Source organism: Sycon ciliatum, chromosome 1, assembly GCF_964019385.1.
Source record: "Sycon ciliatum chromosome 1, ocSycCili1.1, whole genome shotgun sequence".
Lineage (NCBI taxonomy): Eukaryota > Metazoa > Porifera > Calcarea > Leucosolenida > Sycettidae > Sycon > Sycon ciliatum.
The window spans coordinates 44209567-44232869 of record NC_088643.1 but is presented as its reverse complement, the minus strand read 5'-3'; the positions used below and the strand labels follow the sequence as shown (position 1 = coordinate 44232869).

At 46.1% G+C, this 23303-nt stretch overlaps 1 protein-coding gene across 1 annotated transcript in view; it reads right to left on the bottom strand.

Moving 5' to 3' along the window:
• Positions 1 to 23303, bottom strand: part of LOC135827814 (DNA polymerase epsilon catalytic subunit A-like) — an 87303-nt gene that overhangs the window by 41010 nt on the left and 22990 nt on the right. Inside the window, exons 26-48 of the mRNA XM_065340246.1 lie at positions 21936 to 22025; positions 20987 to 21079; positions 20689 to 20758; positions 20079 to 20153; positions 19737 to 19826; positions 18608 to 18718; positions 18139 to 18291; positions 17591 to 17716; positions 17160 to 17248; positions 16857 to 16959; positions 14521 to 14601; positions 14152 to 14268; positions 11635 to 11880; positions 11037 to 11267; positions 10411 to 10640; positions 9956 to 10010; positions 9570 to 9653; positions 9184 to 9290; positions 7702 to 7750; positions 7011 to 7093; positions 5946 to 6039; positions 3167 to 3251; positions 2671 to 2743 (exon numbers count right to left, since the gene is read on the bottom strand). Coding sequence (XP_065196318.1) covers positions 2671 to 2743; positions 3167 to 3251; positions 5946 to 6039; positions 7011 to 7093; positions 7702 to 7750; positions 9184 to 9290; positions 9570 to 9653; positions 9956 to 10010; positions 10411 to 10640; positions 11037 to 11267; positions 11635 to 11880; positions 14152 to 14268; positions 14521 to 14601; positions 16857 to 16959; positions 17160 to 17248; positions 17591 to 17716; positions 18139 to 18291; positions 18608 to 18718; positions 19737 to 19826; positions 20079 to 20153; positions 20689 to 20758; positions 20987 to 21079; positions 21936 to 22025 — 2535 coding nt within the window. The remainder of the gene's footprint in view (positions 1 to 2670; positions 2744 to 3166; positions 3252 to 5945; positions 6040 to 7010; positions 7094 to 7701; positions 7751 to 9183; positions 9291 to 9569; positions 9654 to 9955; positions 10011 to 10410; positions 10641 to 11036; positions 11268 to 11634; positions 11881 to 14151; positions 14269 to 14520; positions 14602 to 16856; positions 16960 to 17159; positions 17249 to 17590; positions 17717 to 18138; positions 18292 to 18607; positions 18719 to 19736; positions 19827 to 20078; positions 20154 to 20688; positions 20759 to 20986; positions 21080 to 21935; positions 22026 to 23303) is intronic.

Sequence of the window (23303 nt, the reverse complement as noted above, 5' to 3'; positions counted from 1 at the left end):
CTCGCATCTGTACTGCAGATAGCGTCGCCTTTGAAATGTTCGTTTGTACCCGTCTCTTGCCCGATTTTGATGGCCAATAGCTTAAAATTTTCAGTAGGAAAATTAGAAGAATTTGTCCGAGAGACATTTCAATTTTAGGACAATAATTCATGTCAGAATTACGCCTGCACCAACTGATACTTTGGCCCCGTATGTACGCCAAACCGTATCGATTAAAACAAAAAACTCTCGGACAAATCCTTACAATGGGTATTGAGAGTATGTTCCTAGAGTTTGAAAGGCCTAGGAGAAAGCATCAGTACAAATGAACATTTTGAATGCACCCCACTTTCAAGCTTCGTGAGATATTTGCCCGATCGCATGTACACGATTCTGGCATACTGCCTGGCTCGCGTGACACTCGCGTGACAGCGGCCTGTCCAAAATGGCGCCCACGCTTTTGTACGCGGCTGTGAGCCCTGAAGTTGGACACAGCATCATCAAGTGGACGCAGGTGCTCATCCATAGCTGGCATGCCCCGGCAGAGAAAGGTCCACTTACTCTGTAAGCCACGGGTATACGCGGCATACGCAGCTTGAGGCTGAGAGAGGGGCATAGTAGTAGTAGTTAGGAGACTCCCTTCGATAGGCATCTATTTGCCTCTGGAGGATCCGTGAAATAAAAATCAATCAAAACTCAGCTGTTGGACCTGTGCAACCCACGCCTTGACCTTCTGCTGCACGTACTGCGTGGCAAACGCGGATGACCCGATGGCTGCACCAAGGTAGCGGCATCCATCTGCCTGGATAGAAACACCAGTACCAGCGAAAATCCGGATGGTCTCGTCGAGGAGTGGGGGCTTAACCACTAGGACGGACTTGGCTGGATTTGGGAAGTAACCATATTGGGGGCCCTTCTCCGTCAGCCGGTCCCACCACGCTCGGACGCTCCTCAGCTTGCCACCGGATCCGGCATCATCTGCATACCATGCCTGTACTGCTCCTTCCGTTGCAACAGCCTTCATAAGTGGGATGATGCCAATGACATACATCACCATGGCGACGGGGTCGCCCTGTGTGGTACCCTCGTATGACAAGATCTTCTCGCTGCCGACGAAGAGGCTAGCGGGCTGCCGGTAGGTGTTGATCACGAGCTTGGCGAGTGATGGGCAGAGGTGCTGGATGTTACGGAGGCACACTTCACGATTTAGACAGTTAAACGCGTTGGTGGTGTCGGCCAGAAGAATGGCTTCAGTGGAGGGGTTATCAAATACGTCGCACATCGCATGGATTGCCGCCTCTATGTCGCCATCTTGCCCCGCACATAGCTGGAGACTGCCAGCAGTTTCCATGACTTCGGGGCGGATCACCTCGAGGATGGCCTTCCCCACTATGCGCCGCAAGACATCCCCGATGCCTATAGGCCTGACTCCAGGGCATTTGTCGAGTGGAATCAGCCTGCATGCGGTGTAGGCATCTACTATAACTACTGTCTGTACTGTCTGTACTGTACTTTCTCAACTGTACTGTACTGTACTGTACTGTACTGTACTGTCTGTACTGTACTGTACTGTACTGTACTGTACTGTACTGTACTGTACTGTACTGTACTGTCTGTACTGTACTGTACTGTACTGTACTGTACTGTACTGTACTGCACTGTACTGTACTGTACTGTACTGTACTGTCTGTACTGTCTGTACTGTACTGTACTGTACTGTACTGTACTGTACAGTAGAGTACAGTACTGTACAGTACTGTACAGTACTGTCTGTACTGTACTGTACTGTACTGTACTGTACTGTACTGTACTGCACTGCACTGTACTGTACTGTACTGTACTGTACTGTACTGTACTGTACTGTACTGTACTGTCTGTACTGTCTGCACTGCACTGTACTGTCTGTACATTACTCGTGTAGATGTGAAAACTAGTGTGCGTGTCACCATTTTCGCAAGGAAACAAGAAAACGTGTGAAGTGCCAAGGCGCCATAGGGGCTTGACAATCGTGTGAACTGTCCTCTGACAGCACACACACTTTCTCCGATAACATGTCGCCCTGAAATAACCCGTGGAACACACACCCTAACAGCTATAACTTGCAACATGGCGGTTAATGAAAGATGGTCATAACACAGTGTGACAAACTAGCATTACATCACAGTGACAAGGACAAAGCAGACTGCCATACGAGTAGTTATCACCGTAAACGTACAGAAATAAAGCATAGTTAGCATACAAAGTTACTCTGGAGCTACGGCACATCAAAACGAAACAAAACAAAAACAAAACAAAAAAAACAAAAACAAAATCTAATCCTCGTACATGGAGACCGTTTCTGTGCCATGCAAAACAAGCTGGATAAGAAAGCCTGACACAACCCACATGTCAGCACAAGTTCTCCAGGTAGCTCAGTCTAACCCCTGAGTCCACAGGTTGTTGAGCAGTAACACCAGTCGATACTACAACTTACAAGCGCTGGAAGGAATACTGGTAGCAAGCTGATACGGAGAACAATCATGTATGTACCCCTTTAGGCCTTTACTCACCCTGGTCACATCTGGACCATGTTGTGCTCATACCCCCCCCCCCCCCCCATACACACACACACACACAAATGCATACACCACTGTGAGTAGACATACAATCTATACCAGGTACATGTACCGGTAAGTGATCACACTGACTCACAGTTCTACGGCAGGCTTGCTGATAACTGGGAACTCTTGCAGCATACTGACATCATTGCTCAGCTTGTTGATTGCTGTCGACATACACATGCAATGCAGTACAACACAGGACAATAGCTGATTATTAAAGACCTTGCCCAGGGCCATTCATTGCAAAGCTGCAATTTGACAATGGGTCACTGTAAACGGTCACATGCAAAAATGTGTACAGTGATAGAATAGTGTTGGGTGCAGAGTGTGTCGCTAAAGTGGGTCATCTCGAGACCATCTGGAACATTGATATCTCTCTCTCTCTCTCTCTCTCTCTCTCTCTCTCTCTCTCTCTCTCTCTCTCTCTCTCTCTCTCTCTCTCACACACACACACACACACACACACACACACACACACACACACACACACACACACACACACACACACACACACACACACATACAGAATACAGGATTCACTCCACTCCACACACAAACATCACAATCACAGAAGGACACTGACGTACACCATGGTGAGGAGACAATCAGGAGAGTAGGACCGTGGCCACCTTGCTTGTAGTCGCGCAGAGTGCGCTGCAATGTGCGGAATGCCTGACAACACAGACCAGAGCAGCACAGCAGTGCTCGAGGTTGGCGAGGGACAAGCTTGACACCATCTGGCAAACACTGGCAATAACACTTTCTGCAAAAGGCTACACTGTACGAGGTGAATAGCAATTTCTGGACATGAAAATAAAATAGAGGCCCACTGGCTGTGTGTTTTACATTTTTCATATCTTTTTGTATCTATTGTATGGCCTAATCCTTCATCTTTCCAAATATATGACAATTGCTCATGCTGTGATCCCAGAGACTTTATCGCAGGATGTTTTCGATAGGCCAATTTTTTGGCCTAAATTTCAGTGTATGGAATTCTGGACATGAAAGTAAAATAGCGTCAATAAGCATCCTATACTGCACCATTTTGGTTATTTTTTCTATTGGTGGACTGCAGTTGGCCTCTTCACACTTCCAGCCAACAGGTCCAAGACTATACAGCGTCTGAAGTGGAGTGCACATGGGGAAGCCAACGATTCGTCCATTACTTCTTATTTTACTCAAAATTCAAAATTCTCATGCGACATAGTACCACAAAACTCGTTGAAATGCCTCCCAAGAAAAGGCTATCAACAAGGCACCGACACGAGGAGAAACTACAACAGACCAGCTGTCAACCACAACAAGAAAAAAACTTCATCAACCTGACTGACTTGACCCTACACGCGACGAAAAATTATTTTACTCGAAATGTCCAGAAATGTACAATGTCGAGAAATAGCAATTCACCTCGTAGCAGTGATCTTTTAGTCACATGAACCACTGCCCTTACTGGGACACAAGCCACACGATATCAAGAGTACATAACCCCCCAGAGTGTGCAACGTCTGATCCAGCTCTGCATAGGGTCTTGGTCGGGCGTAATCGGATCTTTGCGTCATAATACCGTACACATCTGAGGGGAACGCGGGGAGTCGCGGGTACTCTCTGATCAAAAACAACAGCACCCTGCCTCGAGACCGGCGTTGCGCTGGTGTGAAGTGTACGCATGACATCAGAAGATCCGACTACGCTCGACCAAGACCCTATGCAGAGCTGGATCAGGCGTCGCACACTCTGGGGGGGGTTATGTACCGTACTGGCAATATATGTTGCCGCGTAACGCGTAACGCAGGGGGGTGCGGCGTAACGCGCGACCAGGCTAGTGCGACAAATTTTCGTTGAGTTCGTAACGCGCGTCCGGCGGGGTGCGGCGATCTTATTGCAGTTTGCACCGCAAAAAAAGGCTGAAAACTGTGAAAGCACGTGTACCGCGTGGTGAAAAGTAGTTTTTGGAGGAAGCGCTCTTCCCCTATGTCACTTTCCTTTTGATGATTTTTTTGTGACAGATCACTCTGATAGTTAAAATATACAGTCTTCTATTGATATCGTTGTCGCCCTTTGCCGTCGGGTTTGTAACAGTTGGATAGCAACTGAATTTCTGTGCCTTGGATGAAAAGAAAAAATGATGCGGCAAAAGCAAAAAAATGATGCGGCAATAGCAAAAAAGTGATACGGCAATAGCAAAAAAAGGACTGCGGCAATATAGAAACCTGTGTAACGGCTCCTGTGCGACTTTGCATGTAACGCCCTGCGTGCGGCAAACATGTGCCAATGTAACGCTTCGTGGCCTCACTGCGGCAACATATATTGCCAGTACGGTACTCTTGACGATATGCAACATGCACAAGCACATACACTCCCAGTAGTCAAGTACCTATCAATACTATCAAGAGTACATAAACCAGAGTGTGCAACTCAGGATGGTTCCTGTGGGAGCTTAATTCGTGCAGTACGTCATTTCTGATGGCATAGTAAGCCGCAGGTACGGTGAAAAGTTGCGTAACCAGTCACGGTGGTGCAGGTCACTGAGTTTGGCCTGATTTCGGTTTTTTTGATACAGATAGCCTGGTGACTTTACTTGTCGGTGGATGTACGCAGCGTACACAGTTGCACAAAACACCGAAATCCTGAAACAGGACGTCTAAAATCAAGCAAACTTGGCTGATTTCCGAGCTATGAAACATGAAAATTTGAGCTGTGCGCAAGTCACGGCTCGGCTGACCACATCAGGGTGACGTAGTGCACAAACTGGCTGTTTCAGATCTGATATGCACAGTTGCACACTCTGGTTTATGTACTCTTGATACTATGCCTACAACATTACAAGTAACGTACACACAGCTACTACAAAGTAGTACACACAAACATGTACACACAAACACCGCTTATTTTCCTCTTCAACACACGCTGGCTGTATTACTTCGTTCTTGCCCGTACAAGAGGCTCTCTAATTTAAAAAAAAAATGTACACACAACCATGTACACAACAACACATTCACCTTCACCTACTGTCCAAAGTTGCAACACCTGTTTTTTCTCGCTTCTCCCAACCTTGTAACCCTAGGCACGGACCATAAGTATCATCATTGCTGTCTGATGATTGGCCGAATACTCGTAGACATGAAACTCGGAGTAAGTTAACAACGGCATTCAGCCATGTTCCACCACAAACCTGTGTCATTTACCTCAGCCCTCACAGTATTGAGCACATTTACAAGAAATTAGCAACTTCGCTTTGACAAACATACACTGTGTAGCGTGTGTGTGTGTGTGTGTGTGTGTGTGTGTGTGTGTGTGTGTGTGTGTGTGTGTGTGTGTGTGTGTGTGTGTGTGTGTGTGTGTGTGTGTGCACACAATCGATCATACCGGCTGAACTGTGGCATCGACACGATTGTCAAATTCGCACGTCTTCGGCGGCAACAGCGACACATCCAGCCCTTCCTCTTCACACTGACGAGATCTGCACAAGAGTACAACAAAGATGTGAATCAGCGGATATGGGAACGGCAGGATCAGTATAAGCAGCAAGAAGACTCCTCTACGCCAATACAAGTACTGGTACTGCGGTTGCAGCCAATGAAACACACCCACTGCCACAAGGGGGCTACATCACGGTGGAGTTCAAGCCTAAGGGCCACTTTACAGCACGTGAAGATTAGACAATTATAGAAAGTTCTCAGCAGTGACTACTAAACTGATGAGAGGAACACACACACACACACACACACACACACACACACACACACACACACACACACACACACACACACATACACACACACACACACACACACACACACACACACACACACATATATATACCGCATTTTCTCTATTACAAGCGCAGTCTCTTGTAGAAGCCCAGTCTCTATCATAAGCGCACTCCAATAGGGCGTCGAAGATATACAAGCGCAGTCTCAAATAGGCGCAGGGGTCATAATGGAGGACTGTATGGATCATGTCCATGCATGTTTGACGTCACATATCACATAAACACATGCTGACTGCTGTGGTAAAAGTCTGTGATCCCGAGATCTAAAGTTCAGGCTCACTCAGTGTACCAGGAAGCACAAAACTGCAGTCCCGGTACCTGCTGGGAAAACATTGTGCTACTGATACAATGCAAAATAATAAGCCATGTGCATGTACTAGGTGGTTGAAAAAATATAAGCCCAGTCTCTTGTAGAAGCCCAGGGTCCGGTCTGGTTGAAAAATTATAAGCCCAGTCTCTTGTAGAAGCCCAGGGTCCGGTCTGGTTGAAAAATTATAAGCCCAGTCTCTTGTAGAAGCCCAGGGTCCGGTCTGGTTGAAAAATTATAAGCCCAGTCTCTTGTAGAAGCCCAGGGTCCGGTCTGGTTGAAAAAATATAAGCGCTGGGCTTATAATGGAGATAATACTGTACACACATACACAGCATGTCCCAAAGCTCACTTCTCGGTCAGTTGGGACTGGTACATGTTGCCAAGGTTGGGGAGACGATTCGTACGAGATGAGTCCACAATGAACACGGATGCCTATGAACAGAAGGAAGCACACAAACATGTATAGTAGAGTCGCACGCAACCGCAGTGCTTATGGCAGCAACCGCAGTGCTTATGGCAGCAACCGCAGTGCTTATGGCAGCAACCGCAGTGCTTATGGCAGCAACCGCAGTGCTTATGGCAGCACAAACCGATGTTATGTGAATATTATCGACACCAAGCTTCCGTCCAACGTGCAAGCTAAAGTATCATCGATATGCGAAGGCATGTTTATGTATGGGTCAACACAAATGAATGGTACGTGAAGCCATCCAAGTGAACCAAGTGGACGGGCAAAGCAAAGCTTTTCAAAATCTGCACAATCTGGCTTGGGAGTGCCCATGCAAACCAGATCGATGGGTGAGCAGTGTTAACAACTACTGTAAATATACAAATTTTCGGCAGCTATTTAATTTCGCCTATGTTCGGCACCGACCCAAAACGCCTAAATTAAAACGCCGATGAAATTTTTCACAGCATCTGTCGCACTATACCATGCCCTCTACCCCACGCCGAAAATAAATCGCCGCCGAAATGTCAAAAATCGTGAAGTGCCGAAATTTTGTATATTTACAGTACAGTGCTGCTGTACATGCGCCCACCTTCTTTGTTGCCTGGCTGAAGAGAACAAACATGGCACGATTCCCTGGCCTAAGGACAAGAGCAAACAAACAAACAAGACAACGACGTTAAGTACATGCACTTTCCGTAAGGATAGTGGCATGGCTATGGCACTGGTGGCCACTCCAGTGCATAAACTGTACCCACTCCAGTGCATAAACTGTACTGGAGTGGCCATTTCGAATGGGCTGTTGGTCTCCTTTTAGCTTGTATTTACTGCAGCCGTGTCGACATTAGCGTCTTGGGAACTTTGATAGAAATCCTTTATGCTCACAATACTTCTTGCTGTTGTTTGCAACTCCAAAGCTAATGTCTAGAAGGTATATTCTGTGTAATCAACTACCAAGAGTCCTATATATCCGAGTACAGTGAAACCTGCCTAAGGCAACCGCTCAAGGGACCATCGAAATGTGGTCTCCGTGTACAGGTGGTCTCCTTATCCAGGGTTATTTGACTGGAAGTAACATCTATCGGCTCAGGTTGCAGTGGTCCTCTAGGAAAGGACTGAGGTGGTCGCCTTATCAGCGTGATCGCTTTGACAGGCTCTACTACGTACGGTCAAAACAAAAACAGAGTCCATACAAATGTGTTACCCAATCAACTAAACAAGACAACACCACTGCACACCAGTACTAGTTGATAAAACGCAAAACTAAAGTATAATACTGATAAATAAACTGTATGTTGAACCCAATATGTGTGTCAATTGGCTGCTCTCAGCACACTGAAGTGACTGAACATCAGGCAAGGACATTTTATCGTCTTCAATGTGTGTTGAGCACGAGTTCCAAAACGAAACACAGTTGAACCAGGTACAGATCGATACATGAAGTGTCGATCAAAATCAAATAGCATTGTGACGATAATAACTGTAGTGCTAGTGATGGGCAAATCGAAAAAAATTGTCGTGCAAAACATTTTCTTCCCCGTCAAGTAGTTCAAGTTATCATGGATTTCGTTCACGTTTCGAGGACTGTGCGGAGTGGATAGGTGTTCAAACATTCTCTTTCACTTCTTGAGCACCGCAGACAGTTCTGAAAAGAGGATTGACCGCGCAGGGTTGCAGATTCGTGCCTATAGCAACTTCGACGCCTTTAAAAGTTATGAGAACTGATTTCAGCGACATAGCAGGTATGGTACTAGTACCCGTACTAGCCGGTTCGAATACGAATGTCATGAACTTCAAATTATCGGTGCTAATTTCTGTGCAGAAGGTATCGCCTGTGCTTGCGAAAACACCTCGAAATATGAGTATTGCTGTCCTTCGAATTATCAAACTCATTTTTATGGACGTTGTAGAGGCGGACATTGGTGCATGGAAAATGTTCGAAATAGGCAGGAACTTCACATTACACTATATTCGAATTATCAGTATTCTACTGTACCAAGCAAATTCAGAATTTTCGCTACCTGAACAGAAAAGCTATTAGGCTGAATAAGACTCAGTTACCAGAATATCTTACAGGATCATATGGATCAGGTACAATGTCTTCATGGCACCAGGTTCCAGGTAGGAGCACTCAGCTAGGTTCTTAAACTCCAGATACTGCACGTCAAACGTGTCCAATTCCTGTTGAAAGCATCCAGGCAAGGAAAAGAGAGAGAGGGGGAGGGGGGGGGGAGACGGAGAGAGAGAGAGAGAGAGAGAGAGAGAGAGAGAGAGAGAGAGAGAGAGAGAGAGAGAGAGAGAGAGAGAGAGAGAGAGAGAGAGAGAGACGGAGAGAGAGAGGGAGCTTAATTAAAGGCTCTTCACTCACTGCTTAGCTGACTCAAGACACAAGACAGTTTTAACATTCAGAATCCTCAAGACAAACAAGGACATCATGGTGCACATAGATAGCAGACTTACACCCTCGGCCAAGTGTCGAGCCACAGATGACTGGACAGCACAAACGCAGCCAAGACGGAGAATTGCCCTCAGCAGCAATGGAATCTGACAAAGAACATTGAAGAAAAAACGGTGGCAAAAAATTAATTTACAAGCGTATATTCTATTTGTACACAAGTCCTGTTCATGTGACACGGACATTAACTAAAATAGAACACAACAAAGGATGACTACAAAGTACCTGAATTCTATTTGTCAGCCAAGGAGAAGAGAGCAGGCAGAGTCAAGAAAATTGCTGACAATGTGTAGAGAAATATCAGAATGCCATGTATAGAAATGAGTTAGGAGACATTCCCCCAGGCCCACTACAAACATGGAGAGGCAATCAACATAAAAAAAGTATTCACCTGGGTTTCGTATGAGCCTTCAATATTAGGATTGGACAACTCGGCCGTCAGTCGCCTAGAGCAAACAACAACGTTGACAGCACCGGGGACAACAGCAGCAGCAGAAGGATCCTTTGCAAATCTACTACAACTTGTGTGTGTATACGCAGGTACTAGGTGGACTCCGCTCGCTGTAGGTACTAGGTGTGTAAGTACTCTAATTTCAGAAATTTTCAGTGCTCAATATTTTCGGTATGAAACTTTAGGTATGCAACAGATGCACCGAAAGTACCGAAAATAAAAGTTCACCGAAATTACAGTATGTGCGAAAGTATGTGTGTGTGTGTGTGTGTGTGTGTGTGTGTGTGTGTGCGCGCGCGCGCATGCACGAGTGTGCACTATTCATTGGGCGTGCTCGATTACACACAACTCGTCCATTCTACAACGCGTGCATCAGCCATACATGTTACACGTACCCCAAATGCTGCCGGTAGATCTCCTCCGGGAATGTGTACTCGTACAGGTGGAAGACAGGACAGGAGCGGGGCAAGGAGCGGGTAACTCGACGGACACCAGAACTGCTCAGGTCACGCTGCTGCCTAGAGTTGACGAAGAAGATGCGCGGGACATTCACCTTGAGAGCAAACAGTTCGTTATCAACTAGGGCCCAGGCTTTGAACTGACCCGGCACGGAAGTTTCTGCGAACTACAATAAGAGCCGTAGAAGATGAGCAGGGAGAGGGGGAACAAGAGTTGATAAACAAGGTCAGTCATGCAGAAAGGGACAATTCCAAATCAAATGCATGCAATCGCCAAAACAAGGTATTGTTACAATGACACTTAGTCTTTCCAAATAGGAGGCCAGGTGGTAAATGGTATGTGGTATGCAAGCAAGCACTGCAATGCCGAGTTACCATGAGGTTTGATAGTCGAACAGAGTATAAAAAGACCAATTGAGGTTTGATAGTCAAACACAGTATACAACGTAAGAAGCCCAATTGAGGTTTGATAGTACATCACAGTAGAAGAAGGGTTACTCAAGATCACAGTAGAAGAAGGGTTGCTCAAGAACCATGCCTGACGTAGTCAACACGCCACTCACCTGCACAATCTGCCAAGGCGTGGTCAGCAGCTGGATGTTGCGATGGCGGAAGAAAGTGGCCAGATCCGTGCTGGCACCAGTGGTGGCACTGCGGCGGATGGCCTGCAAATCCAGGCCGGGGGGACCTCTTCCGTTCGCACCGGCCTGCTGCTGAGTCTTCTTGGCTTGGCGTGCCGCTAACTGCAGGCGCCACTTCTCTTTGTGGTAACGCAGCCACTCACGTTTCGATTCCTGACCAGAAGCAGCAGTACACAATAGCAACACCACACGACCATGCAGTCATGACATGCAGCAAAGTTCTGCTTTCCTCTTTTCATCACATTAACACTCCATACGGTACACCAAACACCAGGAACACATGCAAGAAACAGCAATGATCTCTTTATTGACCATACCATAGTACATTATTAACACTCCGTATGGTATGCCAAACACCAGGAACACGTGAAAGAAACAATAACGGTCTCTCAATAGCGCATACTATAGTAGGTTAACACACCATACGGTATGCCTAACAACAGGAACACGTGACAGAGATAATAATGATCTATGCATAGTTCATACCGGTAGTCTAACCATGTTCAGGTCACCGTCTTACCGCAGAACTGCCTCTCTCTGGTGGAGGGCCGAGAGCCTCGCGCCAAGAGAGCGGCGGTTCATCGTGATTCGGTCTCCGGGGCACATTCAAACGCGCTCGTTTGCTAGCGCCGGACGCAGCTGTCGCCGTCGGCCGTGACATAGTCGTGCTGGAGTTTGATGTGCTCATCATGTCCTCCATGTCAACCGGTGGCGAGTTCTCATCCTCCTCTCGCACTGCGCTTGGAGACGGTGGTCTGGGTCGCTTCTACAACACGCAGCCAACACAGGCAAGCAGGACACAGCATACATGCATGGGTGTGTGTATAATCAGCTAAGTGCCACACTACAGCAGTAAGCATGGAGCGGGTTCTGGGCTAGGGGTGCCCTGCCCCGAAAATGGGGTATTATGGCTAGGGGTGCCCTGCCCCGAAAATGGGGTATTATGGCAAACATACACTGTAAAGTCCAAACACCTCGATGCCGGCCGCCTTGATGTGTTGTAGACGCGAGGAAAAGCGTTCCCGCGGGTCTGGCCCCACCGTAGTTTCCGTGCCAAAAAAAGGTCGAGTGGCAAAAGGATCTGTTGTTTCTCCGATTATTCCGTACTTCCCACATATAAGCGGCACATGGGCTTACAAGTGAAAATTTGAAGACGTTTTGCTGTGTGAACATGTTCGGGTAGAAGCCCATGCGCTTATACGTGCAATAAAGGTTTGTCTGTGTCCTAAACAACGGTGTTATCACAATGCTTAGCAGTATATTCAGCGCACACGCTTATAATTGGGGGAGGGGTGCGCTTATGTCCGGACATAAGCACATACGCTTATGTCCGGACATAAGCACATACGCTTATGTACGCTTATGTCCGGACATAAGCACATACGCTTATACGTGCAGAAGTACGGTAAACCGCACTCGGTTAAAAGTGGCACCCCCATTTTCAGGTTTGAGCCATGTTTTGATGTATTCACTTCAGTAGTAAGTCCTGCTCGGTTGTAAGTCGCACCCCCTTTTTTACCCTTGAACTTTAGTGCAAAAAGGTGCGACTTATATTCAGGGAAATACGGCACCCTGGTCAAATGTTTTCAGCAGGAAGTGCAGAAGTTGTCAAACGTTTAGCGGGAGATGAGTGGATTGGACACAAGTAATTAGGGAGGTTTCGCTCTACGGAATTACGTATGAAAATAACGTAGGAACTGCACGTAATGTTCAGACGTAAAAATCCGCGTTGTTGGGTTTCGCCCTACGTGATTTCTCCATGACTGCTGAGCATGTCTTGTTGCTTTGGAGATGTCTTGGCTGCATGCGCCCACTGCATGCACCACGAACTGAAACCGCGTTTTCCATTTTGCTTTCCACGTGGTGAGCACCTTGTGTTTCGCGAGGCTTGGATGTTGCCATGGATATTATTATTATTATTACGCACACACTCATGGCCAAGGCCAATCAAAGAGGAGGTGAGGGCGATTATAGCCAGCCATGGCAAAAAAGAAGAAAGAAAAACAAGTGCAAATCAGAGCAACAACAATAAAAGAAGAGATTGGTCTGCAAATCAAGTTGTATTATTAGGTTTACGGGAAATGGTCCGAGAGATCATGAACAAAGGCAGAAATGTTTTCACATGATTTCAGTTTTTGGGGAAGCGAGTCCCAGAGACAATAGCTAATGAAAACAGGCGAGAGACTCATTGAGTTATTTCTTGAAATAGGGAATCTTGGTTTATTACGACTTGACGAAGAGGAGTTAAACCAGTTAAGCGTATTTTGAATATGCATTGGGGCCTTCAGCAGTTTAATCTGATGGATAAATCTACAGCAGAGTCTGGCCTTCAGCAGTTTAATCTGATGGATAAATCTACAGCAGAGTCTGTTAATTATGGTTTGTAAAGGACAGGTTTTGCATTGGGAATACAGAATTGTCAATGGGGTGTCAAGTGGGAAGCGAAATATCGCTCTCAAAATCCTGCGATGCATTAGTTCAAGCCGCGTAAGTATTCCTGCTCCAGCACTGCACCCACACAATGCTACAGTATAAAATTATGGGTAAGATATAGGAGGCGTAGAAAGCCCGACGACATACTAGTGGTAAATGGCTCATGTGACTGTATAGAACACCAACAGCCAAACTTGTCCGGCGCTCGAGATACTCCAGATGGTGGGACCAACTCATGCCTGAGTCAAAGATGACTCCAAGGTGTTTGTGGTGGCTAACAATAAATCCGGAAAGTGGGAAAAATATTTCAAAAAGTCCTACAGAAGACCCAACGTAGGAAACAGCTTTCCTCCGGAAATCTGTGGAGATATTTACATATGAAAGTTGCCGTCGCTCCCCGGCGCGTACGACGTACGGATTTTCATATGTAATTACGTAGAGCGAAACCTCCCTAATAAACAACCTGGAACACGGAATTCAACCAATACAAATTCTATATAGACACGTAGTGACTTGCCAAGATGCTCTGTAACAAACAGAAAAAATGATCGCACGCTGAAACACAAAGCCTGCTTTGTCACGCTATTACCAATGCCACAAGTACCTTTGGTGCTGGCCGGAAATGTTCGCTGATTCGCTGCTGCTTGAAGACGTCATTTTTCTCCATGAGACGTTTGTGCAGCCAGTCAGGATGCAGCACACGAGGTACGGGGTTGCTAACCTGGGCGAGTGCAATGACAACATAGCACAACAGACATACATCAATTTCATTCATCAGCTAGTACAAACTGTACAGACCACATCCAGTTGCTGCCCAACACACTGCCAACTCGTATATCTGCATCAGAGGATGACAACACACTGCGCGTCAGCCCTGGGGAGTAGCATGCACGCACACACTCTCTTTCTCACATACATACATCCACACACACACACACACACACACACACAATAACCTGCTTATATTGCATACCTGCTGCATCGCTGCAGGGATCGTGACAATCTTCTGGATGGCACTATTCAGACGTTCAATGTAGTATTGCCAGTCAACAATCTACACAACAAAACAAACACACACACACACACACACACACACAACACGTGTACACAGTACATGGTATGGATAACAAGTAATGCAAGGATTGAATGGGAAATTAAGCTCTGATCTACACCAAATATTGTTCTGCCTTCGTTCAGGTTCCTAATCTTTGTATGGACACAGTCATTATTCTACATTTAGCCCTTTACGCACAGTGGTGCATTTCTCTGTACAGTAAATACAGAGCACGTACACATACTCTAATTTCAGAAATTTTCGGTGCTCAATATTTTCGGTATGAGGGCAAAAGGCCAGGTTAGGTGAACAGAAATTTTCGGTACAGAGAAGCAGTTCCCTATTTGATTATGTGTCTTAGTGTTTGTTCGGTGTATTGAAATTTTAGGTATGAAACAGACGCACCGAAAGTACCGAAAATAAAAGTACACCGAAAATTTGTGAAATTACAGTACACATGTCAAAACAAAAATCTACCAAAGCTAGGGCTCAAACGATTAGTCCGATTAACCGGTTGCAGACCGGTTACGAAGAATTAACGGTTAACCGATAAAGATAACGGTTACGCAGTAACTTTTCAGTCAATTTTTCAATTATCAGGTCGTTGCAAAGTGTGCACTTTCGCGGGCTGTCGCACGCGTACGCAATTTCTGGGCTGTCAACTCGGTCATATCTGGTCTCTTGGTGTGAGAGTATGTATGAATGAGCATGCAAGAGAATGTACAAGTGTGCGTTGTACTGAATAGGGTACATTTTTTGAATGAGTATAGTCATATATACGGTTAAAAAAGAGTCCGCAGGATTGCCGTGGCTTATAGGTTATAACCGGTTAACCGACCGTTAGCTTAGCAGTTAACCGTCAGGGGTAAAACCGTGACCGTTTGAGCCCTAACCAAAACAGCCCTGAACAGCATAGCCATGTGTACAGGAAGACATTACAACGATGATCACGATGATCGTGTTCAAGGTGGAACGCGCCCCACAGGACACTCGGCCTACTGCGCACTCCACCGTGCATCCTGGCCGAGAAGTAATTTTTCAACGGTCAGAAGACTGGAGTTGGCCTGCTATCAGAGTAAACTCTGGTGGGATAATCGGGTACAACACCAGAAATAAGAAGTGCCAAGTGCGTGACTCTGCTAAGTAGAAGGACACCAAACCATGTGCAAATGACTGTCGCCTCAACTGGGATGAAAGTGCGAAATCGACAAGGCATTACGGTGGCAGTGAAGCGAACGACTTCAGAGTTTCGGCCGCTGTATGCCAGAAAAATGCTGGTGGTGACAATGTGTCTGATGTCTGCCATAGCAGCGCACTGTCCCCTGGTAAGCACATAATCGGCCATGCTGATAAGCAGTCTGCTGCTATGAAACACCAGCTTGACTTCAAGTGCACACGAGCTGCCAAATGTCGACGGAACGGAGCTGAAGACTGCCCGGTGAGGCAAGACGACTCTGAGAAGCAGCTATATCATCTGGCTGCGACGTCAACAAAAACACCGGTCGGAAGATCCACTTTTCTGAGGTATGATGGGACTCCGTATATTGAGATGCGTTGACATTTTATTATTATCTTATTAGAACTCAGATGTTGAGCCAAAGTAATCAGATTGTTCATGCAGCTGCATTGGTGCAAAGCATGCGCCCACCCGAAAACACAAATATTGCCCGAGTCAAGAATAATTATAAATCGTGGCTGTCAGCTGTTTTCTACATTCTGCATGCACATGTACCAATGATTATGTGAACGTCAACCAGGCCAAGAAGCATTATCATCATCATCATCATGTCCAACTGCTTCCTCAAAGCCCCGGTGCGCATCTGCATTGGCTTCTGAGTACAGCTATTATTTTCTACTTTCATCTCATTACAAATTTCTGAACATTTTTCTCCATCTGCGCATAAAATCTAGACTGACAACCTGCTTGTTAAATCATGCACCTGCTTTCAGGCATAAAAAACACTGTTGTAGAGGTATCAGTCCTCAGTCCTCATATCTCTCTCTCTCTCTCTCTCTCTCTCTCTCTCTCTCTCTCTCTCTCTCTCTCTCTCTCTCTCTCTCTCTCTCTCTCTCTCTCTCTCTCTCTCTCTCTCTCTCTCGATCGGCACAATATCCTGCATTCCACACACACTTCATCACTTCACAGACAAATGCCAATACAACAGATTGCTGCTTCCCATCTAAACTACACCCCTACAAGTGGGGCATTCGCGGCCGTTTGCAACACGCAGTGACAATTGCACACGACAACTCACATCCCGAATGTCAAAGCTGTTCAAGTCGTTCTTTTTCAACCAGCGCCGTAGGAAGTGCCGCTTAACACTGGGTTCAGCTTGGAAAATTGCTAGTGGAATAGCTCTGTTCAACATACAAGCAAACACACACACACACACACACACACACACAAACGGGCAGTGGGCACACAAACAAAGCATCCAGAAAGGCAGCAAGACAAGAAGAACAAAAAAAGAAGAAGAAGACAATGACTGTGCTAATGTAGCACAAACTGGTAACAACAGAGAGACACGCATGGACATGCTACTTGTAGTCAGGCATACCGTTCAGTAACAGGCGCTCCTTCCGGCTTTCTGGCAATGACAAACTTGCAGTTCAGGCCTTTGTCTTTCACCATCTGGTCACCAAGAAACTGAAAGACACACAGAGAAAGAAGATTTGAAAAACAAATCTCAAATAATAACGTGCACTACAGCCTGTGCATGCACGGCACTTAGTACTACTGTCAGTACTGATGTCCCCAAACACTTGATAAGACACACACGCAAGCTGTACTAGTCAATAATTGACGGACGCCCGCCAAATTCCTCATAGAAAATTACTGGGAAGATCAAATTCCCAGCAGCCCACACCGGTGCATTCAATGCTGCACAACAAGGTGTATACCACACACCACTAGGTAGAGCTGACCGGAACTAAACGCGCCACGTGCAACATCGTTGTCATGATAGTGCCAGAATGCCCAATGCCTTACCTCGGCTAACCGACGTGCAGTACTAATGGACGTTGACTTCTGCTCGCCGTAGTCCTCTAGTGCCCGTGACATGCTTCGGTTCTCCGAGATTAGGCCAAACAGCTCCGAGTCAGGCATGTTCTCTGCCTACGTATTGAACATTGCAAAACAAACGTGTCCAATGTGAAGCTGTCGGTCACCACGCTAACAAAATACAGTACCATACTACAATGAAACATGGTAACATGGTAACATGGTAAGCCATACAAGACGCTTCACAAACTAGAGTCCCTTCAGTTCCAAAAACAGAACAGTTGACACAGGACAATTGACTTCACAGCACCCTCACATACACCATGAGCATCAGCAGCAACGGCAACAGTAGCACCATTTTTCCTGGCAGCTGAATTACATGTACGTGTTCGGCTCCAGGACTACAGCAATGGCATTCAGTCATTCACACTGCACAATATACAGCTACATAGCATAGGGTTTTGAGCGAGGTAGGAACACAGTATTCAGCATGAGTACTCTCGTACAGGCACAATGCAAGCAAAAACCAAACTTACCTGGCTGTAAAGCACGTCAAGCCAGAAATCCGCCACCTGAGCAACAGAAGCATAGCACTCCTCTAGAGTCGATCCTCGCAAGAATGCCTCAAACACGGACGATTGGAAGTTCTTGATCAGCTGCAGCTCACCGCGACGTTTCACTTCAAAACCCTGTTATTATTCGGGCACAAACACACACACACACATGCACGTGCACGTGCACGTGCACGTGCACACACACACACACACACACACACACACACACACACACACACACACACACACACACACCAGATGCAAACAAGAGGATAGTAAACCGAGTAAAATGTTAAAGCATCAAGGACGTCTCTCTCCAGCTTGTTATGACAGGTAGAGTAGGAAAGGGTTAGAAACCCAAGACACCACACCATCATGCAGCAGCGGCTTCACTAAAGCCTGGATTGATCATGCGGTGGTCATGCAGTCAGGTAGAGAGGCCATGGCATACCTTGAGTTCAGCCAAGGAGCCATCCTCATTGAACACAGCGTATCTCTTTTTCAGGCGCTTGCCTTCTTCTTTGGCAGCCGGTAGAATCATGGCGCGGTACGGGCCATCCACCTGAGGGCACAGATACATAACAGTCTCACTACATGTTTGCTGCTGCACATGATACAACTTTTCATAAAACGGAATATTGCGTTTTGGGACTACATGTACCATACTCACTTGATTAGAAGCCCCTCTCGAATAAAAGCCCCTCTTGAATAATAGCCCCCTACGAGGACTGTTCGGAAAAAAATACAAGCCCCTCTCGAATACAAGCTCGGACTACTATTCGCAAAGCATGGGGTGACCAGGTAGTGCCATGTATGAAGGTCAAGTGTGCAAAAAACATGTCGTGCATGTTCATATTGCAATATTGGTACATGTACATGTCCTGGTCAACGTAGTGTATGCAAACTAACTCAGGACCGAGTTGCTGTGAATATGAAAGTTTTAGAGATTCGATTGGAATACTGGTATGGAATGAAACAATAAAAGCCTCTCTCGAATAGAAGCCCCTCTTGAATAGAAGCCTCCCCAACATTGGTATTGAAAAAATAGAAGCCCCCGGCTTCTAATCGAGTGAGTACGGTAATTCCTGTTGCGCAGGTATCGTGCCAAGTTGTATCCAAAGTTTGGGTTCAGTGACATTGAAGATTGTGACTTTTTCATCTCCCGAATGAGTGGTGTTATATAGTGATGTCCACAGTAGCCTACAGTAGAATCTCACGACGCGGTTATACAGTTGTATGCATCAAATCTTACAGGACCTTCAATCAGCCGTTCCTCCTCGCTATCTGCCTACTGCAGGGCACTATACAGGCCATGTCAGAAACATGCACCACTATGATCAAGAAGTGATATTATGACAGCTTCAAATAGCACTACTAGTACTACTAAACAGGCACCAGATGACTAACAGGTGGTTGAAAACATAGAACATGTGACATGGCGAGTAGTACGAAATGAGCACGTTTGTGATGTGCACTGCTGTAAAAATACCAATGGCCCACTGCTACAGTTCTTAAAGAGGGAAAGGCGGGCATGTAGGCAACAAGGGACAAGAAATTGAAATCTTGACCGATGGACTTACTTCGAAGAAGATCGAGTTCTCGCTGTGTGTTTCATAGATGAGTCTCTCGCCATCGATAAGTTTGTGATATTGATCGTTGGTGAAGTGGTCCTGATGAATCATACACACACAAAACAAAACGCAGCAAATAGCTGTGAGCAGACCCACTGCTACCTAAAACTAGGCCAGTCAGTAGTCAGCAAAGTGGCAACTAGGCAGGAGACAAAGAATGCAGCAGTTCAGTTGTTTATGCACGAACAGAGCCACACGCATGTACAACCACACATGCATATGCATAGTTGAGCGGCAATCCGCGCCACGCAAACTCAATGCTAAGCCCAATGGCGGTGAGCGAAAACTGACCTGGACCATGACGTTCAACATGGCACACGGGTACGACACCGTCACCTGGCTCTTCTTTGGGTTATTTGTCTCCACCTTGACCCAAGAAACAAACAAACAAACAAACAAATGGATATACAAAGAATATATGCAAACCAAATAATTATAATGAAATGTGACACAAAGAAAAGCTGTCGAAACACAAATAGAAGTGACGAGGTTCCAAAAACAAAACAAAAAGTGAGCGATGCAGAAAAATGTAAAAAGGAAAAGGACATATGGTACGAGTTAAGAGCAACTCTCCATCACTATAACTGGATACTATATACAGTCAGAAAGTGCAATAACTAGGCACAAAACTGACAGCGTACTGAGACATTCGACGTCCTGACACCTAGCTTCAACACATCTCCGTATCATTTAATTTATATAATTTATATAATTTGCTGTCAGTTTTGTGCCTAGTTATTGCACTTTCTGACTGTATATAGTATCCAGTTACAGTGATGGAGAGTTGCTCTTAACTCGTACCATATGTCCTTTTCCTTTTTACATTTATTTATGGCTCAACATCTGAGTTTCAAGATGCAGAAAAAGCTGACATTATCCAACTATCTTGCCAAAAGCATACCACAAAGTTCTCCGGGAAGCTTGCTGGCAGGACACACCAGATACCATCTGTATCCAACTCCAATGGCCGTCTAGATCAGGAACAATCCAAAGACAAAGTACAATGACGGCATGCCGGATTAGCGAGAAAAGATCAACGACAAGGACGATCTCTCAAGAATGTAATCAATGTGAAAAACAGCAGGTCTAGCAAAGCCCCACTGCTACAATGGAATTTGAGTATGAAAGTATACAGCGGAGCCCTGCCTAGCAGAATACAGTCATGTACATTATCAGGGGTCATACAATATAAGGCTCACCCAATTTGCTCGATGATCTCTCTGGCCCGTGTGATGATGTTGGCACCTGTATAGCACACAATACCGGCCATCTCCATAGAGTGCCAGCGTGCTCTGCAGTCAACACCGGCAGCAGCAGCATCAATCACAGACACACACACACACACACACACAGACACACACACACAGACACACACGTGCACACACACACACACACACACACATACACACACAATAATACTTACTGGTCTCAGTACCAGTCTTGTCCATCTAGCATACATGTGTATTAGCCAGTGCTCTCCTATTATCTGTGCTGTGGTTGGTGGATCTGATCTATCCTATTATCTGTGCTGTGGTTGGTGGATCTGATCTATCCTATTATCTGTGCTGTGGTTGGTGGATCTGATCTATCCTATTATCTGTGCTGTGGTTGGTGGATCTGATCTATCCTATTATCTGTGCTGTGGTTGGTGGATCTGATCTATCCTATTATCTGTGCTGTGGTTGGTGGATCTGATCTACCCTATTATCTGTGCTGTGGTTGGTGGATCTGATCTATCCTATTATCTGTGCTGTGGTTGGTGGATCTGATCTATCCTATTATCTGTGCTGTGGTTGGTGGATCTGATCTATCCTATTATCTGTGCTGTGGTTGATGGATCTGATCTATCCTCCCCCACCGTTTAGGAGCCACATCTGACGCCTGATCATGAGGTGGTGGCGTCCCACGGAAGCGGAAAGGTGGTTCTTGACCAGGGAGTTGTACGACTCCTTGTTCTTGACCTGCCCGGTACGCGAACCCCGTCGAATTTATTATTATTATGTTTTAGATACCAGACAGGCCACAGATCAAGAATGACGGGGGAAACTATGATTCAAACAGTCAACTAGGGAACATGGACATCAACGCATATTGAACGCCACACAGGCAACCATCCCGACGACTGGTATGCAGTGCTCGATGACTCACCCCTTTCTCATGACGTATCCATAGAACGAGTTGAGAATGCACTTGTGTGCCAGCTGCAGGGAGTCGTACAGTACCACCTTGTTGCTCGAACTGCAGGGCAGACAACACACACACCTCAGACCTCAGACATGCCCATCGCGGAAGCGATGATAGCGAACAGCTATGTTAGACATAGCAACTTGTGCTGGGATTACACCATTCAACAGCTTGCAAGGCTGATGAATTGACCGCCACTATTTTTAGCCTGCTATCCACCACACAGCTGTTTTTGAAGTGACTTTTTCTGGCCAGTGAATCCCTATTTTTCATTTTTCCATTTTTTTCTACACACACACCACACCACATACTCTGGCATACACTGGCTGTTGGTAACCACCCAGGAGAATGAAAGAAAAGTCAGGAAGAGTCCGAGAAAGAGAAGAAAGACGTGTGCGACCATAATCGTCGGGAATTGAACCCGCAACCTCTCGATTGGAAATCGACTGCACATACCACTGCACCATATGGGACACACACACACACACACACACACACACACACACACACACACACACACACACACACACACACACACACACACACATGCACACAACCAGACGCACGGCGCAGTCATATACAAGTACGTAACTGAAGTTCAGACATGAATACTTTGATGTACAAGGGAAACCATACATCACCACTGCATCTCAAGAGCTCAATAGAGGCTATCCAGGTGCGAGCAGAGATCCCACACAGGCAGAGGTGAACACACAGGACCTGCTATGAGGCTCCCAGAAAGCTACGGCTTGTCTAGCAGCATGAGTGCATTAACTCATGTGGAAATTTCGAGGAGCGTGCTGGAACACTTTAAAAAGCCCCCCGGTACGCCACTGGCTGGCCTTGGCAGGAATGAGGGCACACGAATAGTAGTGGACAATGTGTTGAAAGCCCTCCTCCTTACCATAGAAATTATGTACAATACATACAAATCAAGCACAGGCCAGAAATGAAAGTTGCCGCGAGAGTATTTCTTTCCGATATTGCGAAGTTCAGCTCCTGAGATACACTTCATCTTCACCCTTTTCCCATACCTGTACATTTCTCATACATACAATGGAACAGTTTGCATAGATACACTCTCTGTCTGTACAAGCCGGCATCTAAAACATAGCTACAGGTCTGCTCTGGAAATAGCAACTCTCACTTGTATGTAAACCTTGCTAGTACGTAAAAAAAATCCCGCACCGAAACAGCATCACTCCCATACAAATTTTGTTCTGCACAGCGTAATCCTACATAGTGTAAACCTCGACATAACGCATGCTACGGCGGGGTCCCCGACGTGCGCACTCTCGATACAACGTAGATTCAAGTGTGCGGTACGATCAA